The 19,281-nt window shown below is 39.5% G+C and overlaps 1 protein-coding gene across 1 annotated transcript; it reads left to right on the top strand.

The window, feature by feature from the left end:
* The first annotated feature begins 453 nt into the window (after nucleotides 1-453).
* On the top strand, nucleotides 454-15,644 carry stk17b (serine/threonine kinase 17b (apoptosis-inducing)). The gene is made up of 7 exons (XM_026144347.1): nucleotides 454-1,003; nucleotides 7,744-7,956; nucleotides 10,895-11,033; nucleotides 12,159-12,285; nucleotides 12,619-12,667; nucleotides 13,740-13,919; nucleotides 14,301-15,644. Exons 1-7 carry the CDS (start codon nucleotides 882-884, stop codon nucleotides 14,518-14,520), a joined length of 1,050 nt encoding a protein of 349 aa, XP_026000132.1. The 5' UTR covers nucleotides 454-881; the 3' UTR covers nucleotides 14,521-15,644.
* The last annotated feature ends 3,637 nt before the right edge of the window (nucleotides 15,645-19,281 follow it).

Below are 19,281 nucleotides of genomic sequence, written 5' to 3' on the forward strand. Positions count from 1 at the left end.
TTTTTTAGTGTTTTTAAAGACACACGAGCTAAGAGATTTAAAATCTTGAAAACTGAGTTCATATGTGCAAGACCTAGATATGCATTTTCTATTTCATGATTGGCATTTTCCATCTATAATTACAATAAGTCACCATTATTAGATAGTATGTCAAGGTGATGAAGTGCTATTATAATAAAATTATTGTAAAACTGAAAAATCATATCACACATATATACCATATGTCTTATATTTATAATAAAAAACAAACAAACATTAAGCTTGTTATTTCACAAATATTGTAAATTAAATTAACTCTCATAAGTTGGACTTTGACAGTCCAACTTTTGAGTATTAAGATTCATTATTTATTTATTTTATTCATTTATGTTTTCTGAACTTCGAACCCGCTCCTTTAGTGACATGAATAGGCTGCCATATCTCGGCCGTGTCCAAATTCAAACCTTTCAACTGAACGCAAAAGCAGTGCGCATGCGCACTGACGCGTCGACGACGTTGTCAAACAGGGATGTGAAAATGATCGCAAACTGTGCGGACAAACTCAATGAGCGGACTAACAGCCAACCGCAGCGGCAGCTCGGATAGGTTTTGTGTTAACAGCCCATGAGTGCGGACTTTATAGACCCAAGCTTCGCTTTTCTTGAGCTGAGGAAAATCGGTTTAAGTCACTTTTTAAGTGCCGTCGAGCTAACTTAGCGACAGTTGAGCTAGCCGGGGAGCTGGAGCGGCGCGCGGTGACCGGCTGAGCTAACATTAACATGTAACTACGGCGAAACGAGCAGTGGTAACGTTAGTTTAGCTCATTTTCACCGTTTCTCTCACTTCTGCTCGGCGTTTGGCACCGTTTTCAGCCGGGAAGCAGCACCGAGGAGGAGAGGAAGATGTCTCGGAGGCGGCTGGACAGTCGTAGCGGACTCTCCGCCGGACTGCTCGGCGAGATTCAGACTCCGATCAGCACGGAGCCGCTGGAGACTGTGTACGAGATCACCGGGGAGCTGGGCAGGTGAGTCCGCCAGAGAGTGCACCTGCTGTATATGACACCTGGGAGCTGTACCTGACACTATACAGTCAGATATTTACAGATGAAACTCAGTTTCTGTATTACTATCACTTACTAAGAAAGGGTTACTACTTATAAGTCTTTTGTTGTATTTATTTAGTACTACATTTGTGAAGTACAGGTACAGGAACGCACCGTCCAGTGCCATAGAAGGTATCAGCTTTACTGTAGACATGTAAATACACGGCTACTGATATAGGGAAAGTCAAATATCTCAAAATCACCAAAGTAAATGTCAGATGATAGGACGGATGTTTCTCTGGTGGACAGATGCGTCGCACTGTAGGAGCTGTGAAAGATTTCCCATGCCTGTTATGACAGTGGAGCTGAATCAGTTGGAGACGGGGACAATATATATAGCTTACCGGCTATATCTGTTATTAGTGTTCTTTTCAGTGGTGTAGAAATAAGAAGAACTAAGAAATCAAGTGTTAAAAACATGGCGTGTGCTTACATTTCCTAGTAGGTGCACGTCAGTGTTTTTCCAAGCATTTCTTTATTTGACTGTCATTGCTTTGAAGATAAAGCAGAGCAAGAAGGCACATGTATGCATGTAACTTGCTTCTTGTTTGTGTCTTTCATAAGTGAACTTTACACAGTCTGGTTTCCAAAAAAGGAGAAGTAGACACCTGACATTTTTAAAGATCACATAACCCTCCTACTAAATATTCACCAAGCTTAATTTAGGATTAAACAGTACCTCTTCACTAACGATCACTACACATCAAGCACCCTTTTCCCAGAAAGAAAAAGAAAAAAGGTCCTTACTGGGAATAACCTTTAATGCAAGGGCTGACTGGGAATATTAGGTTTGGAGCATTGTATTGCTTATGTATCTATTTATATTGATTAAAATAAAGAGCATGCTTGTAACAATGCTTTCTCAGGTAAATGCGCTCTCAATCTGTGCATCCAGTATGCTATGAGATTACTTTTCTACTAACGGATAGGCTGTAAAATAGTGACTCCTGCATAGATAGATAGAATATAGATTTTGAGGGATGTTTGAAACTATTAGGCTGATATATATCCCTGGCTGATATAAAGCTAATATATATTATATAATATAATATAAAACTAATATAAAACTTTGTATCTGAAGGTATTTAAAGTCTGATGTTCTTTAAAAGACACAAAGTTATTGCTGTTATAGAGCACAAACAACACTCTACCTAGTCGAAAGTGTGCATGACCAAATACTGGGCTAATTGTGCAGTTTCACCTAAGTACACATGAGCTTTGTACCGAATCATTAATGTATTCTTGAGAAAAGAGGTTTTTAGTCTGTTTAGTCTCTCGAGGTGCATGTGAGTAAAATGTGTTGCAGGCTTTCAAAGGGGTTTTCGTTTACAATCTACGTACAGCAAATATTTTGCCCACTTTAAGCAAAAAAAAAAAAGTTATTTATTGAAATTTGTGATTGCTACATGAATTATGGTTAATCTTATACAGCAACAAAATGCTGTTCATAAACATAAAATTTTCATGTCAAAACATTATGTTTTTGAATGAAATTAACCAAGACGATACACCTATATATTAAAAATCTGAAACTTGGTGCATCCTCTGCTCTTCTAAGACTGTTTCAGGACTCCTTCCAATTACTCCTTACAGTACCAGAGTTTTGGAAAAATTTAGTGTCAAGCTTGTCATTCAGTTTTTTGTGAATATAAAATACTTGGTGCTCAGCAAAGAGGCAAAAATAACAGTAAAGTCATAAACTTATTTTTAAAAGGTAACACACAGTGTAGTCAACCCCCAAAGGCTGTGTTTTGAGCAGGAAAAACCCTGAAGTTGTGTTACAGTGAGTAAAAACTAAAGTAGTAAAAATATCACACTCATTTTAGTCCATGGGACTAAAAAGTCCTGTTTGATCTCTAAAAACACGCCAGTAAATATTTCCCTTTCTTTTTAACTGCAATGAAAAACAGTCTGAAAACGTTCAGCTGGTTTAGGACAAAGGTTCAAAAGAGGCTGCAACCTTTTCCCCATGCCCTTCCTGTACCAGACTACAGGAAGTAGTATTTAATTTGGAAAACGGTTAAACAGCCTAAGAGATGATCAAATAGATCTCAGTATTCTGTATTTACTGACTCAACTGTCATTAGATGTCTTTTAAAATTTACACACCACCATGGAACGGGTTAAATCTGTCACACTTGAGTTTTTCTGAGTAATTTAACTTTTAAGACATTTTCACAGTGTGGAGTGAACCTGTATCTCCACAAAAGAAATGACAGTGAACAGGAAAATCTAAGCTTTTAGCCATCAAACGGTGTTAGACAAGGGCCCTTTGGTAGGCTGGTAATGGCCTCTGTCACCACTGGCCTATGCAACAGCTAAAATAATCTAAGCCAATCTTAACAAGAATTCCCAGGACTTTCACCGCATGAAGTATTTCTCAACTTTTACAAGTAATCATACCTTATTAAGATTCTTATGATTTATTGCAGGAATTCATATTCACAACCAGTGGCTGGATTTTAACCTCTGTGCAGAAAGGTTTAATAGCTCTAATCTGCTCTTAACTGGCAGGTGCAGATTTCCAGAAAGTTCCGCCTTTAATTACAGTTTGTGCAAAAGAACTCTTACATCATGTCTGCAGTTTCCTTCTGATATATCTGTTGTGCCAGTGATGGTGGGGTGTAGTTTAACCGTTAAATATTGATGGCTTTATAAGGGTAAACTTGTCCCACTTACTATGACAATTTTCCACACTTTGAAAAATTCAGCATGTTTCAGATGAGTTGTGACTCAAAAAGCATTCCTGTTGAAACCACACCTACAATAACAGTTAACAGTTTTTAACATTTACTACAACACAACAAGGAAATGCACAAATCCACAAAGACTGTTACATAAGACCTTAAAAAACTTCTATTTATGTTTATGTGAAGTTGCATTCCAGTAAAATACTGTATATATTGCCCCTGACCACATTTACTTTGTAGTTACCTTAAAAAATAAACCTAAAATGTCCTGTTCTGCTTTAACTTGAGGCATAAACTGAGACAGAATATAAACATTAGCAGAGGAAAGGTTTGGGATGAGGATTTAATTGTTGTCATGTTGAGGGACCCAGATGGGTGGAGACAAATGCCATACATGGCAGGAAGAAGACCCCAAAAACTGACCAATTCTGAGCCAAGAAAACATCAGAAATGATTGGTTCTCAACGTGAGGTTAGTCATTAATATGCCACTGTGTGGTTTACTCACTATGAAAAAATCCTAATCCTAATATTAACATGCACACTGAAATCTTTGTTGGCCCAAGAGTGATTTGTTTGTCCAGGAGACTAATTATTAGTGTATTAGTGCTAATATGAAGGAGTAGAGACCAAGAATGATAATTGGATAGTTAAAACATAAAACAGGGTTGTCATTTAATAAGCAGGTAGAGAGAGGCAAGAGGTTAAATTACAGAGGTTAAGACTATACAGCATGAAAACTGAGAAAAAAATTATATTTACTTCTTTTCTGCACATACTCTACAGAAAATGTTTTTTTTTTTAGCATTGAGTGTTAATAAACAGGAAGAGTTGAGCAAATGTGCTACCTTGTCACATGAAAGAGGAGGTCTTGCATGACTGTTCAGATAGAAAAAAAATTTAAAAATCCCCAAATTTGGAAAATTACCAGGTTAGCAAAATATTAAACATAGCCCGTAACAAACTAGATTATATGAAGTAAAAACAGCTCAGTAAAATAAAATAAGATAGCTCAAGAAGGAGCTGCAACAACACACATTTGAAGGACAGCTGATGTCACTTATCTGTGTATTCATGCTGATACACTGACCCTAACTTTTTGCATGTGCTGGCTGAATAGCTCAGATCGAGTCATGCAGTGTAATGCACTAAGTTAATGGTGATTGGACTCTGGACTCTAAGTCTTAACACTCCAGCCTCTGACCGGGGAGGTGACTTTATTGTACAGTGGGAAAATATGAAGCCTTGGTATAAAAGGAGACCTTTATCATGTGTTTGTGTACGAGCCATGGCAACCGCAGGCAGCTGATGATCATATCCTGACAAGCCCGAGGTGTGTTTGAAGTCATTATGCGTCACGCAGAGCGTTAAAGTGTAGCTAGTGTTAGTCTGCAGGAGGAAGGAAACAAGTACATGTGGAAAGCAGACTTAAGAAAGCAGAACCGGCTTGGGTTACTTCTGCTCGCCACTTTGTTTGCAATTTGTTAAAACAGGAAGTTCTGATGTGAAATGTGTTAAAACTCAGTGATGAGAACATGGCTGGCACAAAGGTGTTAATCTTAAACTGTAGTAGCTCTACTTTTGAATTTAAGGTAATTTCCCAGCTATAACTAAATCCCTAAACAAGGACCTTTCACTGTGTGTCCTTACTTATTTATTTATTTGTCAGAATGAAGCTTAAATGCTTCTGTTGGTTGTTGCTGTTCATGGAATTAATTAAAAACACATCAATCATCATTTGTCTGTGTATTTGAAATGACTGTAACGTGAGATAAGATCTTGATCTTAAAAAAAAAAAACAACCCCCCAACAAAACACCTTTTTGGCAAGTGTCTTCAGAGGGAGCTTATTCTGTTACATCTCCTCTTCCATTGGTGGATGTTCGCATTAAACATGGTTAAAGTTTCAAATATTGAGGTCAGTAATCTTGTCAGCTGAAAGCTCAGGCTTCGGACTGCTCTGAACTCTGTTTCAGGCCGGTCTTTCTGCCCTTGGCTCTGTATGATGTCATTGAGAGGGAATATCCCTAGTATGACCGTTTCAGGAGAAACACTGTTGTTTACAAGGTGCAGCCAAACAAAAGAAACAGGTAGTTGAGTTGTAGAGACTTTTCCTGCCTCAGAGTCGGCTTTTCACCAGAAATCTTTTCATTTTCCTGCTTATTAAACTAAACCAAACTACTTCTGACCATTTAATATACATAAATATCTATTCTACTTAAATAATTGAACTCCCTCGCTAACAAAGCAAAGCAAATTTCCTTTAAGCAGGAAAAGAATATGTACAAGAAGACATGAAGGTTTAACATGGTGGAGGCTTATATGCTATCACATGATGTGCAGGATGTTTTAGCACAATTCAAAGAACTCCTTCTGGGTCTGTAACCTAGAAAAGTTAGGTTTTCCTAGAGAGCTGAAATTAGGGCTGTTATCTGCACAGCTGGTAACAAGGTGAACTTTAAACAAAGTTTAAAATACGTATTAAATATTAAAATAGCTCTAAAATGAAGTTTAATGACCTAAACAAATGGTTACCACGGTGACAAGGCATGGCAGTAGGCTGTTGGAAATGTACTAGCATTAGATAACACTCCCGCACACAGAACCTGTTATCTAATGCCATTTCTGTATTTGTATAACACCTTTATCACAAAGTCACTTACAGATATTATGTTGTAAAGGCTGGACCACATACTAATCAGCATTTTCTGCATAAAATGAAACATATTAATCATTAGTTATATTTGACTTATATTGGGGAAAGTTTGCGGTGAATCATGTTGGAGATATTTAGCCATCTAAATTAATCTTACAGTGGATAATGGCTCAAACCACAACATCTATCAGGGTTTTTCCTGCACAGAAAAAAAAATGATGGAAACAACCAAAGAAGCTTTCGTTTTACATCAAAGGAAAATCACCAGCACTTTGATAGACAATTTGTAAAAATATCTGAAACATTTTTTTACGCAATGGACAAAAATAAAAGGAAAGAAAAGTAAAGATTTCTCTTAAGTTGATGCCAAAGGCCAATTTGTAGCCTGGAAAAAAGCCTGTTTATATACACTTATATGTATATGTATACGATGGTGTAATAACCATGACTTGACCCATTGGTTTCTGGCATTTGTGCTAAAGAAAAGACTAAAAAAATCCTAACCAAGTTCTTCTAGAAACAACTCTAAATCAAATCCAGGTGGTTATTTAGAGCCAGATGAATAAATCTAAATAAATGGTTACAACTCCAATATTAATAAATGGAACCTAACAAAATGTGTTTAATCAAATTGATATTGCCCCATAATAAGGTTTAAAAAGCTGGATTTAGTTATACTTACACCTCGCATGAGCAGAATTTCAGAACATAATGGCCTTGACCTAAATGCATGGTAATTCATGTCCTGGATATGTTAGCCAGGAAAAAAAAATACATTTACTGACATCTTTACTACAGCAAGAATTAGAAAGAAAAATCTCACCTTATCGCTACAGCTGAACCCAGAAACAGACAAAATGTTTTTGGGTCTGTTTTATCCATGACCTTGTTCATTCCCAGAGTTCATTACCAATGGTGAGTGTTGAAACATAGGATGGTAAATGTCCTATACAGAGCCTACATGACTGCGAGGGCAGCACTAATCCATCTGTCAACCTCACACCCCACAAAATTCAAACCCTGTAGGGTTATCATAAAAGAGTAGAAATAACTACAGAGGCCACTTGTCTGTGTAGCAGGCTGTAAACATGTTTATTTCTGCTGTAAAGTTGGACATTTTAACATGGAAGCCTCCAGTGGGTATTAGAGGAACTGCAGTTTTTTCAATTGGTTTTGATTTTTGACTATGGAGGTTTTTACTTAAACTTTATAAAAGCTTTACTCAGGCATTTCCTGTTTAATCAATATAACTGTAAAAAAATAAATTAAAACTCAGCTTCAGTTTGTGTATTCTTGTCCTGCTTTTTTTTCCTCTCAGGGGCAAGTTTGCTGTGGTGAAGCGGTGTGTGGAGAAAACCACAGGAAAAGCGTTCGCTGCCAAATTCCTAAAAAAGAGGAGACGAGGTCGTGACTGCCGGGCAGAGGTCATCCATGAGATGGCTGTCCTGGAGATGGCACGTAACAACCCCCGAGTGGTCAACCTGCATGCCGCTTATGAGACGGATCACGACATTGTCTTAGTGCTGGAATAGTGAGTTCACACAAACTTTCTGCCTGTTTTATTTTTATATATGCTGCATCCTATTTAATTCATACATTTTACTTGAGTGCTTCTATTTTCCTCAAATACGCCAAGCCAGCAGTGAGATCCTGTAAACGCTTGTATGAGGGCGAAGTCCTGTTTGTCAAGTCCTAAGGAGCTGCTAAATTAGCAAACAGCTCATCCTTCATAACAGGTTTATCAGGAATAGGTTGAAAGCTACAGCAACATGCTGGAAGCTTGAGCTGAAGGTGACCTGAACCACCGTCCTCTTAGTCTTGACCTCTTAACCTTTCCTATTTAAAAGCCCTTTTCAAATGAATGTCACGTCCTTTGTCTGTGCCGCCATTTGTCTTGTCACTTTGTACAATCAAAACTGAAACTGGAAGATTAGATATGAGAATACATGAGGACTTGTTGAAATGAACTGCTCTGTTTTTTCTAACCACACCTGTAATTGTCATTGGAGACACCTTAATCCCCTCCAAAGTGCAAACATGGTAAACAGCTCACTTTGTTGATCTAAGACAGTCTGGAAAATAATGGCCTGGTCCTTGTTCCAGAAAGCAGCTTCAGCAGTATTCGAAGCCAACTTTAAACTCAGAAAGTAGAAACTCCTGAGGTTGAGTCTGTATTCAACCTGAGATTGTGCTTGAAAATCAGATAGATCCATCGCCGCCTGGATCTTTGATACTCAGATTTGCCATGGCAATGGCTAAATAAATAGCAAAGCCTCCATTTTGATGCAGTGATAATAGAAGTATGGACAAGTTTCTTTCTTAGGCCTCAGTGCCAATCGACCTAGAGACTGAGTAGCAACCACTGGTTACTAGGGAAAAATCTGTATTCCCCCAGCTGTTCAGCAAGCAGTCTGGAAGCTGCTGAGTGCTGCACCAAATACATCCCTGAAATTGCTTTAGTCGCTTGCCGATTGCTGTGGTTGGTATTTGTTTCCATAGGAAACTCCCTGCTAAGCAGTCGTGAAAAGTGTGATGCAAACTGGAAACAGAGACACTGTGCCTTCAAAGTAAAGACTTTCTGTGATACAGTTAATACATTAGATAATATGTTTTAAAGACTACTGACCAACTTCTTCCAGGAGCAATTTGTTGACAATCTGCATTTTCCAGCATTACAAAGCTCCGCTACAAACTGGAGTGATAACGTTTTGGATCTATGAGTCATAATGTCTAAAACAGATTGTGAGGATTGTTTTTATCTTTGCCAAAGACGTACCACAGTTCTTTCTTATTTTGTCATGCAGGATTTACATTGAACCTATTCTGTAACAGCCACAAATAACAAGGAAATTGTAGGTTTCTGTTACAGAACACCGCACAGAGTCATTGTGGGCTGATTTTGTTAAATGGCGTGTGTAGTCACAGCTGTCTTAGAAAGATGCAGATTAATGTGCTCTAATATGAGCTTTAATATCGACTGTATGAATGAAACCCAGCATCAATCAGCTGCTTCAGGTGAAGCAGGAGGAAGGAGTCAGAGAGGAAATCTGCCGGCAAGCAGGTGAAATTCAAGTTGGCTCGTTTTTATGGAAAATAAATCCCAGCATTTCCTGCATCTCAGTATAAACAAACTCAAGGTTTCTAGAACAGGAGCAGTAATCGATCATGCGTGGCAAAAACTTGCTATGTAGTGCACCTGTTTAGAAATGTCTTTACCCGCATCCTGCTGTCTAGTTTCTGCTTTCTCAGTTTCTCCACCTCTACTTTTGTTAGCATGTTTTGAATTCTTATTGAAAGTCTTTCTCCGTCCGGCTATTTTTTACTGATTTATCTCTCATCTGTTTACTTTTCCATTAGAATTCCTTGTTCTGGATCATAGATGCATTCCTCACCTGAATTATTTCATTCAGTCTCGTGCAGTTCCCTTATTCTTTATCAATATATCTTTATTTCATACCTGAGTGTGAAGACGCTGCATCAGCCAGCTGCCATTGCACATGCAATGGTTATTTACAGCTAACTGAGCTAGAAACTAAAATTAGGTGCAACACTTTAATTAAATGAAATATAATAATAACAAGAAAGTAGAAATGAGGCCTAGATTTGACGTACTTACAAAACTAAGTAAATAAAAATACATGGGACTTATTTTGATTTACTTCTTTTTTTTCTTTTAAATGTGGTCCAATTTTTCAGCAAATTAAGTTTTATTGAGGTTTAAGTTTTAAATCTTTCATTACTTTATATACTGCCGGGCTGATTAAACTACAGGGTAAGTCAAAAAGAATCATATGATTTGTAGTAAAAGCTAAAAGCTCGCAGTAAACACATGGCTGAACATAAAGCTCTACATACAAAACTTACAGTGTTTACAGATGCTCAGTGTGTCCCCCTCTGGATGCATGGCATGCCCATACAATAGTCAAGCTCGTCACGTACTTTTGTATGTGTGGAGTCTATGCAGCTACTACTGACATAGTGCTAACTACTGTCAACCGAGTGAAACTTGCGAAAAACAAACCAGAGTTTTCTCTTCAGCTTTAGGCTTGTTCTTAACTCGTACCGACATTTTGCTTGCGATTACAGCAACAAGGATATAAATTCAAATTCAGAAATGGCAGTTAGAAGCTTGAGTTATCTGAGGTGTAGTAAAACTTTCTACTTGTACATTTTAGCGCTTCAGTCTTCATTTGTGTGCCTGCAGTGTTTTTGGTTTTTTTTGGTTTTTTTGCAATGACTAAGCAGGAAGGAGGTTCTCTTTCTCAATAAAACCTTACCACAACATGCAGGATCAAACCTGCGTCCCTCTGGCTGTGGGCTGGAGACTAAAACCACTGCACCACCCTTTAATCCATAAATGCATTTTTGTTTTCTCCTGTGGAAACTCTAACACACACACACAGTCTGTATCAAACTGGTCTGTGTTTCATATTTCACCAGACATTCCTTCTTGTCTCCTGTTCATGCAGTGCGGCCGGTGGAGAGATATTTGACCACTGCGTATCCGACGAGCTGCTGCCCGAGGCCCAGATCACGCGCCTGATCAGGCAGACGCTGGAGGGAGTCCACTACCTCCATCAGAGCAACTTGGTCCACTTAGACCTCAAGGTATTCAGACACATCCAACCAAAGTGAATCTATTTTTAACCGTTTACTCAACTCACCACAGACTTAACCTTAAGTACTCGGGTGTTTCCCTTCTCTAAGCGCTCAAAATCCTAAATTCCTTTTTTAATGCCACAGTTAAGCCTAGAATCAGGATTGTAGAGAGCATGGAACTGACTTCTGCTGCAGTGACAGCAGGGTGTGAAGAGTTTTGTTGCCGCTACATCAGGGTCAAATCGAGTGTCCACCACCTGAGCCCCTAAGAATCAGCTGATTTTTTTTTTTTTTTTTGTATAGGACTACAAAATTAAATCTACATGTTGATACCAGGATCGTCACACACCTCTGACTCTCCTGGGCCACAACAATGGATTAAATGTGTGGGGTTTTTGTCTCAAAAATTCAAGATCTTGACTAAATACCAAATCTTAGCAAATGCCTTTGTTAAATGTGTTATTTTACTCATGAGGGTGGGAATTTTACATGTCAACATAAAACTGTCATCACTGTCAGGAATACTTGTCATTTGACCCACAGGTCCTTTAAAAAGAAGTATTGTATTGTCCTAAAATCAGTTTGGGTGAGTGTGAGGGACCAAGCTGGTGTGGCCTGAATAAGACAGATAATGTTGTAGAAAGTGAGTTTCATTTCACTTTTTTCTTTTTTACAAGCAATTTGAGCCTTTTAAAAGACATCGGCTAATCCCAGACCTGATCAAAGTAATAAAAAACAGTGATACAGCAAATTAACTTCTCAAACAGCCAAACTGAACTGACACAACAGAAAAAGGAGAACTTATACTGGCTGACCTCAGTGCATTTACTTTAAACGAGCATATTTTCAGCTTTCATGTGTGCAGATTTGGTCTTAAATTTCATTTCAAGTTAAATCAATAAGTCTTATTTATACCTGTGAATACCCTGTGATTACAGGACAGTCACATACAGCACTAAATGTTCTCAGACTGTTTTAAAGAGAATGGCGCAATATCATAAGAGTCGTTTATTTAATTAAATAACTGTTTCCTGTGCAGAGACATTCATCATGAGGTGAATTTTGCAATCAGAAATGAGTTTTATCCCTCGAGCACTTCCTGCTTTCACTTTGTTCCCTCTCTGCCTCTCTCAGCCACAGAACATCCTCCTGACCAGCCTGTCGCCTCCAGGAGACATAAAGATCGTGGACTTTGGCCTGGCACGCAGACTGGGTGCGGTCGGAGAGCTCCGAGAGATTCTTGGCACACCTGAATACGTGGGTAAGCTGACGCTCATGAAACAAAGGCGGCAGCGGACATTTCACACATATTTATAGACAAACATCAGTCAGATTCACAATAATAAACTATATGTAAATTGTCAATGTTGACTAAGAAGAGATCATGCATTTGATCAATTCTTACCTAACATGTGCATTTTACTGTGCTAGCTCCTGTGAGAGTGGATGAGTGACACACCTATAAATAAATGCAGAAAGAACCATGAGTCAGTAATTAATCTGGGAAATTACACAGAGATCTTTTCTCTTCTCACTGTTGACTGACAGCTTTTACTTTTTTTCTTCTTTTCTTCTTTTTCTTTTTTGTATTTAGCTCCAGAGATCCTCAACTACGAGCCAATCACAACAGCGAGTGACCTTTGGTGAGTATATCTGTACTAAATGGGCTATGGTTTAACCCTTTGGAAGGAGCGGTATCACCACTTGTACTTTGCCACTTCCAGCATGAAGAGAAAGTAACATGAACTCCACCACCAGGAGAATAAAAGCTGAGCTTAAGCTGCGTACGTGCTGGAAGTGACTCTCAGCGATGTGGTGACCAGTGACCACAGCACAGGAAGTCATTTTACATCGTGGGCCACATGCAACCCACTTTGATCTCAAGTGTGCCAGACCAGTGAAACTCTGCTTTTTGTCAGAGTACAATTTAGTAAAGTTTAACCACATGTGTAATCGCTGACATATTTTAAAATAAGGAAAGAAGTTCAATTTAAGGAATATATCTCAGTTTTTCCACATGGGAAAGGAATGCTGCTTTAAGCTTAAATTGTAAGAAATAAATGTTTAAATTTACAGATAAAGTTCTGTTAGCACTTTTGCAGACTGTCCTACCATTTATAAAACAACATTTTTGTCAACTGACAGAATGTCTTCTTTTTGGAGTTTCTTTTTCTATGGTAAACCCACTGTGAAAATAATACATTTCCAAAGTAGATGGTGAAAAACCAAAACACTTTTTGACATTTTATTGTCTATCTATTACTGCTCTATTACTTTGACTTTGGTGTAGTATGAATGGCCATAGGTGAGGTTGAAAAAAAAAGTATAAAAATACGGTTAAGTCTGGAAAATGTAAAGCAAGCCACAAATTTTAAAGCTCATTCCAGCCTCACATTTCCTCACATTTGTGGAGCTGTAAGTGAATTTAAAACGTAAAGTATTTACTTGGGTTGATTTAAAAGAATTGGTCACTGTGAACATAAATCTAAAACATATGCAGCTTCATTAGAAAAACATCACAAACTGGAAATGAAAGTGAAGGCGATCTTCGGCAGTGTGGGTATTAATGTAATGCTTCCCACTTCTTTTGTGGCAAATGCGATGAGAACACATCGTTCTTCTTATTTGTTTTTCTAAGATTATTTCAGATATTTTGCTTGTGTCATTTAGTCTTCAGACTCTCCATGTCTGATATGTCCTGTGTGTGTTTCTCAGGAGCGTGGGCGTCATCGCGTACATGCTGGTGACGGGCGAGTCTCCGTTTGCTGGGGACGACAAGCAGGAGACGTATCTGAATGTTTCCCAGGTCAATGTGGACTACAGCAGGGAGGCCTTCTCCAGGGTGTCTGAGCTCGCTGTGGACTTCATCCGCAAGCTGCTGGTCAAAGCACCTGAGTGAGTAAATGACAATCTGTGTGCGAGAGTCTGTGTGCAAGTGTAAGAGTGTGGGTGTTTTAACATAACTTCCATGTAACAGAGAGATGAAAATGAAAACATAGCTGTGAACAGAACCGTGATGGATGTTTTTCCAAGTCACGTCATGTGTTGTTTTAAAGTTTTTCCACTGGTGTGTGATGGATTCACACTCATCAGGCAGCATGCTGGGCTAAGTATGATCTCATCAGAACTAGTATGTCAAGAAGAACCTGCTGGTGTTAATCTATAAAGGAAGAAATCTGGTTGAAGGAAAGATCAGATTGTTCAGTGAAACACCAGCACCTCGATCTCTTTGCATGAATGTGTCTAATCGTTGGACTGTCTCTGTTTTGACCGTAGGGACCGGCCCAGCGCCGTCGACTGTATGAGTCACCCCTGGCTGTGGCAGCAGCCGCAAATCTGCATGAGCCCGGAACCCGCTGCCACCGCCTTCCGTACCAGGAGCTGTGGCACAAAGTGGGCGGCCCCTCACGAAGACTTTGAAGACAAGGAAAACTTCCTGGAGTCATCCCACTCACACGCAAAAAGGTTTCGCTTCGAGGAGGATGCTGACTTTTGAAGCTACAAAAATGATAAGAGGGAGATGAAGATGCAGCGGTGATCACTTCTTCCTCTGAGCTTTTAAATTGTTTTAAGTCTCCTGGAAACCAGCAGCGTGCCGGCCACCATTCACCGTTCTGTTTATACTGATCTACTCAAACCAACCAAAGATAACCGGCTAAACTCTGATGTGTCGCTGTTCATACTGTACAGTACGTCTCAGTTAATGCGGTGTGTTTAACCTCAAGTATTTAATTTCCTGTCTTAAACCCACTCTGTGCTGATGAAGGCTGCTCCGGAGGACTTCCAGGGGAATCTATGCAACATTTCTGGTGCTTCTGAATTCTTTGCCTTAACTGTGGGAAGTTGACTCACCTGGAGCTGCTTTCGGTTGCACTTGTGCTTCAGCTGAAATGTGTGATATAGAGATTAGCGCCTCTGCTATGAGGAAGTGAGATCATGTTGTTCTTTGCATGTTTAAAAGAGGCAGCAGCGTTATAGTGTTTCAGGTTTCTATCTGTAGATAAAATCCGCTGCTGCCCGCGTCAGGGTAACTTCTCTGTCGCATCAAAGTCAGATAGCGGCCACATTCGGGCCTGATCAGGCCTGCTTTTGGCTAGTTATAGCAGCTGCTTTGTGGGCCAGATGTGGCCTGGGAGACATGGTGGAGTTAGGGTGATGCTCCTTTGACATCTGCCTTGTGTAAGGTGGAATCGGTGCCAGATGTGGACCACATTTAGGACAAACATTCCTTAATAGTGCTGCAGATAAATCCTTCAGAAATGGATACAAGCAACAACATTAGTGGAGTTTTTTCCCCCCTCTGGAATTCACTTACCAACTTAATTTTTTCCATTTTCCAGCCTATTAATATTATTAAACAGATTTTTAACCATCAAGGTTCAGTTTCAAAGACTTCCAGGTTTTCAGCATTCTTACCGCGAGGAAGTTAAATAGTAAACTAAAGCATCCCTCCAGAGCTCCTGTGTCTCATTTTTGTTTTTAACCATAACATGAGGCAATTTAACCATAAAAAAACAGAAAATATGCAATGAAGCCTTTATCAGCATGGATATCTTATAGTCAGTCTTCTGAGCCAAAATTGAGTATCGGTTAATAAAACCCACTATTTCTACACTCCCACAGCCCTGTTTGCAAATTATTTTGAAAATAAGTTTAGATACGCCACAAAGAAGCTTCTGAAGTCAACTTCTACATGATTAGAGGGAAAATTTTGACTCTAGGATATTAAAAAGGGACAGGTCAGAGTAACATTATCTAAAAATAGTTTTGGTACCTGTATCCACTCGTGAAAGAGTTTGCTGCATGATTGCCTTTAAACCTGATGTCAGACTTGGATTTTCTCAACATATGCTTCATACTGAGGGTTTAAACGTAGCTCAGGGTCTTATAGAAAGCTCTTTAAAAAAAAAAAATCTAAATATGCACCTTTCAGTGTTAATCTGCATTTAGGTTATTATGAAATTTCTGGCTGGAAGTGTGCTGCAGTAAAAGTAAGTATAAAGGGGTGAATCAGCCGAGTGGGCCGTGCCCGCACTTACTCAAATGATTTCCTCCCTGAGCTGCGAGTTCCTCTTAGAGGAGAAACTTTAGCACTTAGTGTGTGCAGAGCCTTCACTTAGACCTCCTGCAGTCCTCCGCAGGTCCGGGTGCCTCAAGATTTCATCTCAGGGCTGCTGCTCACTCTTTGTTTTCTATTCTTAATGTTATTCTCACAAGCTGATTATTATTATTATTATTATTATTGTAATATTTATGTGCTGGACTTCTATTTTTTATGTAAATAATGCACTCACGTGTCTTATAAGCAGAGATTCAGGTGATGATGAAAGGAAGGATTAGTCAATGAGGTGGTTCAGGAAAGTGAAGTCAAAGTGGGGAAACAGAGAGGTGTCAGATGGTTTTTAGAGAGGAAAGAGGTGATTAAACAGGAAGAGTGAGTGTGGGAAGAAGTATTTCCTGATGGTTGCTTTAAGTTGTGGAGAGGTGATGAGAAAGTAGGGATGACTATTTCACAGAGGAGCCAAGGTGCCACCAGCAACAAATCCTGACCTCAGACAGTGGCAGCTCTCAACCTCCAGAGAAAACATTCCTCTGGTTTTATTTTTAGGTGCCAAACCCGAATGGGACCACACTGCGTGCGTTTGTTGTTGCTGTCAGCACAAAGGCCTTTGTGTATCTGTGTGTGTGTGAGGAGGCTGGGCCGTGCTGTCGTCCTTTATAACTGGAACGCCACACTGTAAAAGAGCAGACTGCTGTAAACGGAAATAAGCTTGAATCCATCTGCTCTGAGAATAAAAGGTTTGGAGTTGGTTAAATCTGCAGAGCAGGTGGGTCTGACGTCACTTTGGTGCCGACGCTCCATTGGACCATTGTCTCCGTCAGACTCTTGCTGTAACCGTCGTGTTGTTTTTGTACAGCTGCTGTTGTTCTCGCGTCACTCGGCGGCCTCGGAGTGTGCGAGCGCTCTTTGTGTCAGTGCCGCTGATGTCACTCAGCGTTCCTCTTTGTTGTCTTGAGACTGAAGGATTACTGTATGTCAGAATGAAACCTGCCACAAGCACAAATAAATCAGATCTACCTTTATTCTGCTTTTTATGTTTTGGGTTTTTTAAAGTATGAGCGTTCTGATTGCATCTGAAATAACTAAAAAAATAATTTGTATTCTGATTAGCTTCAGGCTAATGTTAGGCATCACAAAGCAAACTGGAAAAGCTCATTAAAGACTGTAGAAAATAAATGGTGTCTGTGCTTTGATGTTTTTCCAGCTCCACGCTGCCCCCTGTTGGCCCTGCAGAGCTGAGAGTTCATACTGGGTCATACTGTGTCAGTGTGTACCAGTGAGCAGGCACAGACTGGAAACCAGTAGCTCAGTAACTCTCAGCAGTGTTTCCCAACCTTTTGGAGCCACAGTACATATTTCACATTAGAAAAATCACACCGCACACCAACAAACAAATGTCACAAAAAGCATATTGATAATTTTTCCCCGCCCACCAGGTATAGCGGAATTGGCTCAGTTTGTCCCCAGTATACCTTTTTTGCTTTCTTCTGACCACTAGTCATGCTAGGGCCTTCATCTGGGTCAGAACTTTCTCCAGGACTCATCTCAGATTGACTTTTTCCTTTTCAAATATTTATCTATTGCTATTTTGCACTGCACAGTCTTACAGCGTGACTAATTTCTCCTTCTGTTTTACTAGGAATTGTCAACCCATTTAATCAGAGCAGGTACTAGTTTTTTGTTGTATTTATCCGCGACGTCTTAAAGGCCGGTCCGTGAAAATATTGTGGGCATAAACCGGTCCGTGGCGCAAAAAAGGTTGAGGACCGCTGACTTACTAATCGGGTAGAACCAGATAATCGTCCACAGCACACCGGTTGGGAAACACTGCTCTAAAGGGGTCCTGATATGTTATGTTTTTACATATTTTTGTCAAACACGCACGCACGCACGCACCCCAACAACAGTGGATGCTGATTAAAAATGTTTCAAACACTTCATATTAACCTTTTAATATACATCATTATCTTTATAGGGTTTTTATGTCACCCATGTGTGTGTGAATGGGTGGATGACAGGTTGTGTAAAGCGCTTTGGGGTCCTTAGGGACTAGAAAAGCGCTATACAAATACAGGCCATTTACCATTTACCCACCATCAGTGTGAATGGTAGGAATCGGGCTACAAAGACTAATAAAGGCTCATATATGGAAGCTGATATCATGACCACTGCACCATGGAGCTAAACACTGGAGGACCAAATGTGAACTGCTGTGCTCTTAGCACCAGTCCCAAGCCTTGTTAAATATAATGGATCAGCTCAAAGTACCTTAAGAGCTTCTTTCAGTTCAAAGGTCACCACAGCGGGACAATCGGCATATCCGAGTTGGCACTAGCAGAGGCTGATCCTACATACTCTTCCTCAATCAACCCTCCCAGGGATATTTGTTGGGTACATGTAACAACTATATAAAAACTGATGACCTTTGTTCCATGTTAGAAGAATTGTTTCAGCTTTGCATTTTAATATTTAAATACTTCATTGATTTGCTTCAAGAACTCCCACTCAGTGGACGTCTAATGAGATAGTCCAGACAGTAAGTTTCTTTGACTGTTACAGCCACTAAATGACATTTTGAGAGCATGTGACATAAATAAGGATTATTTTAACTGACTCATACAGCAGTACAGAGTCTAAGAACAAAACCAATCAGAGCTGAGCTCCTTTAAAAGGTCAAATCCACTCAGTTTTTTTGTTTTAAAAAACAAAACAAAACAACAACAACAAAAAAAAAAAAAAAAAGCACAACATACAGCGAGTAGTAAACAATGGAATGCATCTGAAGTTACATTCAGCAGAACGACTCGCAGCCATCAGCAAAGTGCAAAGATGCTATTTAAGCTCATACAGAGATCATACAGATGGATGTACAGTGCATGCTGCCCTGCCAGCTACCAGAAGTCCTACAGGAATAATCCACTTCATTAATTGGACACAGCAAGCAAGTTTACAGATTTTTTTTGTCCTTCTCCCCACCCAGTGTCATAAAAACACATCACATCTGCCACCATGAGATACATTCAGATCCAAAAGTATCTGGACAGGGGGGTCCATAGATGGTTTTGGAGATATTAGCTGTAAAGATGTCCACCTTCACCTAGAACTAGATGGCACTCGCCTTCTAGTGTTTGAAACAACCAACAGCAACATCTGTTTCCACTAATTAGACTCATCCAGTTTCTACCAGTTCTTTGG

Source organism: Astatotilapia calliptera, chromosome 16, assembly GCF_900246225.1.
Source record: "Astatotilapia calliptera chromosome 16, fAstCal1.2, whole genome shotgun sequence".
Classification (NCBI taxonomy): Eukaryota; Metazoa; Chordata; class Actinopteri; order Cichliformes; family Cichlidae; genus Astatotilapia; species Astatotilapia calliptera.